This window comes from Pelophylax lessonae (genome assembly GCF_965119305.1).
Source record: "Pelophylax lessonae genome assembly, chromosome: 2".
Classification (NCBI taxonomy): Eukaryota; Metazoa; Chordata; class Amphibia; order Anura; family Ranidae; genus Pelophylax; species Pelophylax lessonae.
This window is the reverse complement of record NC_138769.1, coordinates 160,020,879-160,030,703: the sequence shown is the minus strand read 5'-3', so window position 1 is coordinate 160,030,703 and position 9,825 is coordinate 160,020,879. Positions and strand designations below refer to the sequence as shown.

The following is a 9,825-nucleotide window of genomic DNA, read 5'->3' as shown; positions in this document are numbered from 1 at the left end:
TGAATGAAGTGTACTGCCAAGGAATTCTATAATAAATGAACACTGTTTTACATGCCACATGCATATAGTTAAAATAAAGATACCAATAAACTACGTGCCACTGGGCATCCTATAATTTAATCTTTAATTGTTCTATTTTCTTTTTGGACAATAACAGTTTTCACCTCAAAACCACAACTAAATATAGGCCCATGCTACTGACAGGCTCATGTAATAAAGTAGATGAAACAGCTTTATGAAATAAGCCGGTCAGTTAGGGTGTCCAATGTGCTGTAAACACAGAGCAAATATTTAAATCTCAATTTTCATCAGAGTGGGCAAGTCTGCCTTTGAAACGAAACTGGCAAACTAAGTATTAAAATTCAGTAAAAGGATTGTGCTCATTTGCCAAATACAATATACACTTGCTTAGAAGAATTGTTTTAGATCAGCTCTGTTTATAATTGTCATGTGTGTGGGTTTTTTCTTTGGAAATTATAGAAGATGCAAATGTTCCAGAGCTGGGAAAGCAGCTGTCAAATGACCAGATCCGTAATTCCTAAATATGGACAGTTGGCACCTGCCTAGGACACCAGGTCTAGTCTTGTCTTTCAGGTCTTGTCACCTTTGATGGCCAGTTCTGCTGTAGATCAGGCAGCCTGAGAAATATAAATTTCTGGGAGCCCAGTCTGCAGGTGTATGGACAACTACTCTTTATGCCAAATAATAAAAATAAATCAAAAGTGGCAAGGGCTGTTTAAGATTTTGAGTCCCCAAAGACACCAGTTTGGCATGCCAGGCTTATCGCAATGTGAATAATTAAATAATGCTGCTGGTTGGCTCCTAAGGTTTAGGGCTCTGGAAATCACTGTTTGCATTATTCATTGAATATGTACATATTTTTCATTCCCAACACCTTATTCCAAATTTATAACAGCTTTGTACTACAACATGCCATATTGTTCTTATAGCATAAAATGTTGTTGCACATGAACTATATGAACCTGTGCTAAGCGGAAGATGCAGGCTGCCACTGCCGAAAACAATAGCTTCCTGGCTGTGTGGTTACAAAATGAGTCGCTGTCTCGGAACACGAATGCAGCATCTAAAGTTGCAATTCTCGATTTGCATACTTGTGACTCACAAAGTAATCAAGTCAGTGAATCAACAGTACAGCCTGGTTACTAGAAATCTCCGAAGGATATCGGCAATGGCAGCCCCTCTCTTCTCTTGACACACATAGATATTTACCTTGTAAAGAAGTAACATGTACATTTTAAATATAACAAGTAAGTGCCTACCTATGATCAACCATAACATTATGACCACCCACCTCAACATAACCATACACCAAATACTGAGTAGGTCCCCCTTTTGCTGCCAAAATGGGCCTGACCTGTCAAGGCATGGACTCCACTAGAGCTCTGAAGGTATGCTGTGATATCTGGCCCCAAGCCATCAGCAGATGATATTTTAAAGCCATCCATAGATGATTAGAATCTTGACTGGTTCAGCAGGGACTGGCTGAGATTCAGACTATCTATGGGCAGGCTGATTGCACCCAAGTTTATCCACAGATCGACTTGGGTACAACCAGCATGTTGGATTTCAAGCATGCAGATATTGTCAGCGGTTATAGGCGCTAGCATTAATCATTGTGTTCTCCCGTCATGCATTCCAGAACATCCCACAGATGCTCAATTAGATTGAAATCTGGAGATTTTGGAAGCCAAGTCAACACCTCAAAGACACCTTCTACCATTGCTCCTTGCCTCAGTTTTTATGCTCATGTGCCTATTGTAGGCACTTTTTACTGTCGGCATGGGTCAGCATGGGCACCCTGACCAGTCTGCAGTTACGCATCCACATATGCAGTAAACTGAGATGTACGGTGTGTTCTGACAACTTTTTATCAGAACCAGCATTAAAGCGGAGTTCCACCTAAAAGTGGAAATAGAAGTTCGGATCCACTCCTCCTTCCCCCCGGCCAATTAGAAAGTGCAGCATGCTTGACGCATGCACATTTGGGAACCAGCTGTGAAGCTGAAAGGCTTCACTGCCAGTTTCCCTTACAACAAATGGCAGCGGAAGCACCAGGCAGCCAGTCCAAAAATCGGCTGGGGTGCCAACATTGCGGGCTCCCTGGACAGATAAGTATCTATATATTAAAAGCCAGCAGCTACAGTATTTGTAATTGCTGACTTAATTTTTTTTTTCCCCCAGCTGGAATACCGCTTTAACGTTTTCAGCAATTTGAGCTACAGTAGCTCTTCTATTGGATCAGACTGCATAGGCCAGCCTTTGCTCTCTAAGTACATCAATGAGCCTTGGCCATCCATAACCTTGTTGCCAGTTCACCAGTTTCCTTCCCTGGACCACTTTTAATAGGTCCTGACCACTGCAGACCGGGAACATCCCACAAGAGCTGCAGTTTTGGAGTTGCTCTCACCCAGCCATCTAGCAGTTACAATTTTCCCTAGTCAAAGTTACTCAAATCCTTATGCTAGCCCTTTTTTATCTGCTTTTAACACATCAACTTTAGGGACAACATGTTCAATTGCTGCCTAATATATCCAGCCTACTTTCAGATGCCATTGTCACGACATAATCAATTTTATTCACTTCATCTGTCAGGGGTCATAATGTTATGGAAGATTGGTGTATATTTTATTCAAAAAAGTAAATGTTTTAACCAGTTTATGTTTGTGTGCTACATAACTGTAAAAGCAGCTAGGGCAGCAGTTTAGTTTTTCTCCCCACCAGCATGGCAAATCCTGCTATGCCTCTAGTTCACTGGATGCTATTTGGCAGAAAATAGCACATGTCCAAGCTGTCCAAATGCAACTCAGGACAGCCCAAACCTTTTTGAATGCTAAACATCCAGAGAGTCATTGGTAGCAAGAATTAAATGCAGCTTAACAGGATATAACCTTATGAATACCAATTTAGCAAAGAACCCCTGTGCCCTCAAAATACTTTGGGGGGGGGGTCCCCCTGCAATATGCCCTGAGAGCGCAGGGGTTCTTTCATTTACCGATGACCCCCACCACAACGCACATGTAGCCATTGTATGATAGTGAAAATATATTAATATTAATTATTTGAATTTTACCAGGAGATATGTTTAGAACACTAATAATAGTTGCATTTTATAAAAATACAATTAGCGCTATATAAAGGAATATTTTATAATAAGGAGGGTTCATTGTTATTTTCCATTGATCTAAACCTATTTATTTTTGGGGCTGGAAGACAATGTATTATAAGTAGATTTATTTATCTTATGGGTTTACAGATTGATATAAACCACCTTGTTGCTTAAGCTAACCATTCACATTGGACCACCTAGCAGCCACCTAAATACATGTGTTAACTGGGTTACCTATACAAGACTGTGATTCAGCTAGTCTTGTAACCTAGGCATCCCTGCCACATAGTATAGCCACTGAAATTAACCCGAAAAGCTTATTCAAAGACCGACCTCCACTCTGCTCCTTGGAAATGCATTGTCCATCTGTTAGTAAAATCCAAAACCAAAATGTTGGGTTGGTGGTTCTACACAATGCAGCAGAGCCTGTCTGGCCCTTACTCCCTCAGTATTTATGTTCAAGGGTATTACTGAAGCTTATATAAAGACATATGCAGGAAAATTTCTTTAGTGTTGGTGTAATGCCACCAATGGGACTATCCTGACTCTCCATCCTCTTAGGACCTTGCTGATCTTCTATTTGAAATCTGTTTTGAGGCCACCAGAGTAATCAGAGCTAATCTGCACCTTCCTTCCACTATAGTTAGTAATTTAAATAGGTATTTTCCTGCAGCTGAAACTTTTAAATTAATGTCTATTAATGATGTCCAATAAGTAACAGAATTGTACTCGAACATTTTATAGTACTGCACACCTACCGATTATATTAAAGTGGTGGGCTACACATCATTCAAAATACTTTTGCCTCCATGTGTAAACACACTGACGTGTTTTTGGTAGCACAGCAGCCAAAAAAATCCTATATTTTTTTAAATTTCTAGTGCAGTTGAGCAAAGGTAGCAAACATGATATTTGTGATTATTTTTTGTATCTTTTTCAATGCGTCTGTTTTCATAAATATTCTCACAATTTCATATAAAAGTCATCTAAAACTTTAAAATGCATACATTTTGTATTCTTGCAAACCACCTAGCGATCGTCACTTCAATCACTACACATCACAGCATATATGAGTCATCTCTCAACTAATCTGTGCTCTCGCTCTGAACTATGCACACAGTGCAGCTAGATGTAAAAAGCAATCCATGATGAAAGGCTGCGTGGGACATTTTTGTGTCAAAAGAAATATGCAAGTCTGATGTTTCATAATGAATTATCTAAATGCTTTTAAAGTCGGTGCACGTGGCTGAGAGGGAGTGCAGCACATGAACTAAATGCAGCATGCCTATAGACATAAATGTTGCATGCCTATAGACAAGAATGCATTTATATATATCACAATGTATCACAACGTAGGTACTCTCAGGACTTACAAAGGAGAATAGATATGAAAACATGTCTTAAGAAAAGTGGGTTACATTGGTGTAGTAAAACAATCATTTGACTATTTCTATTCTTCTTTGAAAGTCCTGAGAGTGCCTACCATATCGCTATATTTGTCTGGAGCACCAGAGCAGCATTTGGATTTTATATGAACAGTGTGTGAGTTTGTGTGTGTGTGTATATATATATATATATATATATATATATATATATATATACATATACACACACACAAATATTAATATCACACGTAGCTTTGCTCCTTTATGGGACATATTTGACAGCATAGTTCGGTCCTCACATGCTAAAGTAAAAAGTACCAGGAACTGTGGTTATTTTTGCCCATCCACCTGTTGGTGTCAACAGTGCCACATAAAAATGACAGCTTCAATCAAAAATGTTGGTAACTGTGGAGAGATAATAGTAATAGCACTTTGATAAGAAGCCCACAGTGCATTAGGAAATAGTGCTGTAACCCACAGAATTTCAGCATTTTTAGTGTATTTAGACTGTCCCAAACTGATTTCTGGTTGCCTGTTAATAATTATTGAACAGAAATGTTCTTGGCAAAACAAAACCCTGGGGGAGATTTACTAAAACTGGTGCACTCAGAATCTGGTGCATCTGTGCCTAGTAACCAATCAGCTTCTAAGTTCCAATAAGGTTTGGAAATAAAACCTGGAAGCTTATTGGTTTTCTTTGCATCAGATACACCAGATTTTGAACGCTACCAATTTTTAGTAAATACCTCCAGTATGTCTGACAATGTCCAATATTAGGTCCATATTATTAACAGGATGAACAATTACTAATAAGCCAACCAGTCTGTAAGCATTTTACATTTATTCTATGACTTTATAAGGGTAAATAAAATTAATGGGAATAGTGGGACTAATGAAAGACAACAAAGGCTTGACCACGAACCAATCAATCAGAAATCAGCTTTGAAAAGTTTCAGCCGATAGCACTATCTGCCAGCTGCTATGGATTTTGTACATTTTGACTTATTAGGAAACCTTCACAGACCTTAGCAGAATATAGTTCAAATACAGCAATTGTCACTTTTTCGTGATTCATGGGTTTAAGTACATTTTCTGGTATGAATGTGAACAAGTGAAATGTTTACACTCAAACATTCAATTTCTTGTGAACAAGTTTCAGCAGCAAACACAGTCAAGACCATGGCAAATGTTAATAATGAAACTATCTTTAGCAGATGTCAAGCCTTATGGTGCAATAAAAAGACATACTAATATCTAGCATGACCCCTCTGTCAAATCCTGTTACTTAGTACATTTTAGGCAACTTGTGGCTCCCCAGCTGTCATGGAGCTACAAATTTCCCAAGCCCTCTGAGTCAGCATTTGCTTGTTCCCAAACTAGAGAGACCAAGAAACCTCATTCCTCTGATTTACCAAAAAAAGTCAAAATTTTGTAAAGAACTAAGACTATGTGGAATACCAACATAGTGATTTTATCTTTTATAGTATAGTATCAGGAGAATAAATTACCGGTAATAAGCATAGTCCAGGTCAACAGACTAGAGTATTTAGAATAATAATATTATTTTCTTATTTCCCTTTAACCCAATTGGCAGAGATGGCAACAGGTTTGCTGATCTATCAAACCTTTTGTAAAGCATCTCCTTTAATCTGGTATAAAAAATGTAATAAATAATTGTATTTCTATTTATGAATAAACTGTACATAAACCTCCACAGACTACAACTGAATGACTAAAATGGTTTTTTTAACCTAAGCTTGACACATTTTGAGTTTAAATGCTCAAAAACTAGCAACCATACCTGGATTTAAATACTTCACCATCAATAATGAATCCCAAAACAAACCCAACCAGCCACTGTATTGCACTTCTATCGTGTAAGAAAATATATTCCCTTATATTTAAAATATGCACTCCTAAAACGCATGCATGTTCAGTACTATTCTGCTTAAATCGAGGATACATTATTTTGGTAGCAAAGGGCCCTGAGCAGTTTAAGGTTTACAATGTTGTTTACAACACTCTGTAAAAGTACTCATCCACTGAATGAAGAATGGCCTTACGTAGCTGTGTCTGTTGTAGAAACAGTGACAATCACTATAACACAGCTAGCACTACGAGGTGCAACTTTAGCTGAAAGTTAAGTTCCTTGAAGATGATAGGACTGGATCAGGCACCAAATTCGGTAATTTCTGTTTTTTTGTTAGAAGAGCATAAATTGAGCTTTGAAAACAGCTGTTTACAGACTCACATAAAGACAGCCAAAAAGGGGTCTCAGATACGGAACATTTCAGTAATGTCTCTGGAACTGGGGCACGAACAAGTTTCCTTTTGGGTAGCATCAATATATTATCCATCTTAATAATTATTCTGCAGGCAAGGTATCAATTGTCCTTACCATATTCCATTTATATGCACTTAATCCACACTGAGGAAAAAAAAAAAACTTACAGGATTCTCACATTCCATTGACAGGGCTTTTGTATTATTTCTGTAGCAAACAGTTAAACTGTGGTTTCCCACAGATATAAATATACTTTCTAGGTACAAGTTTGGCATAAAAACGCTCATTAGCTATTATCTTGTGTTTCACACGTGTGTTGGACAGTCCATGAAGGGGTCTGTTTTAGCCACTTGTAGAGAGAGGGGAGGGGGTTTGTAGGGGCAGCTGCTCAAGCTGCAGGGAATACCTCCTCCACTTTGAGGCTTCCCTCGAGTCCTTGTGCCCACAACCCCGAGCCGGCGTTGGCATAGGATTCCTTGCCAGGCTTGTAATGTCTTTGAACTCCATACCCACACACCACTTGTTATGCCCATGGCTAGAGACATAAAGATCTTGAGCATAAAGACTGCTACACTAGGTATGGAGGTAGGCAGGGTACAGTCTGGCCTGCCACTTCCAGCTGCTGTCCTACAGGGCTCTTCGCGAGCCCTGGCCTCCCAGTGAGCCAAGTTAAGTCTTTCATAAAAGCAGCAGACAATGATGCACGTTGCTGGGACAGTATATAGTATAGAGAACACACCAATCTTAACCATGAGCTTCTCCAGTTTCTCTGTATTAGTTCCCCCAGTTTTCATTACACGACGAATGTGGAAGAGTGCCACAAACCCTGTTAGTAAAAACGATGTGCCGGTAACCAAGTAGCAGGAAAGGGGCACAAGAACAAATCCAGTTAGGGCACTTGGATCCGAGCCCCCAACATAGCAGAGTCCTGTCAGCTCATCTCCCCCCACTTTTCGCATTGTGAGTATAATAATAGTCTTCACTGCTGGAATACCCCAGGCAGCCAGGTGAAAGTAGCTTCCGTGGGACTCAATGGCTTCATGACCCCACTTTTTGCTCGCTGCCAGGAACCAAGTGAGGGTTAATACCACCCACCACAGCGAACTGGCCATGCCAAAGTAGTACAATATAAGAAAGACAAGGGTGCAGCCACTGCTCTCCAGGCCTTCTCGGATTAAGTAGGGGGCGCCACCTTCCCGGTCACAAGCTATGCTGGGCGCTCCAGCTGCAGCTCGGATGAGAAATGCAGTACAGTATACATTGTAACACATGCTAAGAAAAATAATTGGCCTCTCTGGATACTGGAATCTCTGAGGGTGTAATAAAAAAGTCAATACAGTGAAGGCAGTGGAGATAAAGCAAAGACCAGACCAGGCTGCCATCCACACTAAGGCAAAGTCTTTATCACTTGAAGACCAATAGACATCCACCCCTGGGGTGCACCTTGGGGCGCAAACTCCGCTCCTCTCCACGTATAAAAATTTGTCAGGATTGGGGCAGCGGCCGGGTATACCCATTCCTGCACCTGATGGACGTGGGGGCCGTGGTGCCACAGGAAGCATACCACGTCCATTAGTTACAGGATCTCCATTTGTGGCATTCTCAGGAGCCTCCATACACAGCGCATTTGGGTCGTTTTTACTGGGCAGACGATCACAGTCCAAAGAATCAGGCCAGCCAAATCTAAACTGTTCCATTATTGGGACACACTTGAGACGGGCAGATTCACACATGGGCTTGCATGCAGGAATTGAAGTGGACACCTGCTCGGTGCACATTGGTGCATAAAGGGAACAGAGGAAAAAGCGGAGGTGAATATGACAACCATACTCCACCAGCGGGGCAAACTCCTGTAGCTTTACTGCTGCCTCTGCTTGAGATTCATGGCCAACATAGTTGGGCATCCTAGTCATGTTGTATCCAATGCCTTGACACATAGGGATCTGAATAAGTTCACATTTTGCATTTCTTCCCCTCTCCACGTCATATAAACCCATCTCTAGAGCAAGGGTCATCAGCAGCATCTGCCATAGATAGGGAAGGGTTACAAGGCAGCCTAAGCGAGACATCCTCAGGGCAAGTCAAACTTAAGCACAGGCTACAAGGCAACAACTGTGAGGACAAGAGAAGAACTGGAGTGGATATATACACACACACGACTTATATCCAGCTGTCTGTTTTAAGCAGGACACAATGCATTCCAGTACAACGGCGTGTAGGATTAATTTTCCAGCCTTACAATTGGGTCACAGAGGACACAAATGACCCTTTTCTGTAGCAGTCCTTCCAAGCACGATGGCCAATACTTGCTGCAGGCACAGGGCATAGAATCCAATCATTTGGGAATGTTGAAGAATTCTGGATCAGGATCCAATTTGAAGACTCATGTTACAATCCACAGGAAAAACTGGATGCCCTTTGCAGAATGGCATGTCAGTTCTGGCTTGTCCTGTATTATGTCCACAGGTTGGCAGATCTGCCTTGCTGTCTTCTACCCAGTTGTAGTCAGACTGTCTATTCCAGAAGGTGGTGGTCTTCAGTGAGCTCTTTAACACAAGTGCAGCTCTCCTCCTCCTCCCATGCTGCCACTGTTGTGAAACAATGCAAGACTGAAGAGAGTCTGTGACAGCCTACGACACACGCTTACAGGGAATGAAAACAAATGCTTAGGAGTGCAAATGGAAAAGATTAAAGGGAGCGTGTTAAAAATGGAGAGGGCACACAGGGTTAAGGACAGAGAGGTTTCGCAGACAGATCCCGCCCAGCCTGCATGCTGGGGAGGGGATGCCAGCTGTTGCTGGGAGCTCTGGCTACTGCTGACACTAAGCGTGCTATGGATTTCTCAGTAGAGAAATCACAACTGGGGTGTGACTAGGCTCCCAACCCCACCCACATCTGTCAAAGGGGCATGGCTTGATTAAAGTAACAGTGCCCTCATTAAACAAAGTGAATGGCAATTTGCAAAATTGCTAGAATAATATTTTCCAAGTCATGTCACCCCCTGTTGGCAGCCATAACAAAGCCAGGCT

The 9,825-nt window shown here is 41.1% G+C and overlaps 1 protein-coding gene across 1 annotated transcript; it reads right to left on the bottom strand.

Annotated features, from left to right (window-relative positions):
• Nucleotides 1–6,735: 6,735 nt before the first annotated feature.
• FZD9 (frizzled class receptor 9) lies at nt 6,736–9,607 on the bottom strand. Its single transcript, XM_082245319.1, has one exon. The coding sequence runs from the start codon at nt 8,863–8,865 to the stop codon at nt 7,102–7,104; it is 1,764 nt and encodes a 587-aa protein (XP_082101445.1). The 5' UTR covers nt 8,866–9,607; the 3' UTR covers nt 6,736–7,101.
• Between the last annotated feature and the right edge of the window lie 218 nt (nt 9,608–9,825).

Excerpts from the sequence above, each read along its gene's own strand:
- FZD9 (XM_082245319.1), bottom strand. The coding sequence starts at position 8,865 with ATGTCTCGCTTAGGCTGCCTTGTAACCCTTCCCTATCTATGGCAGATG.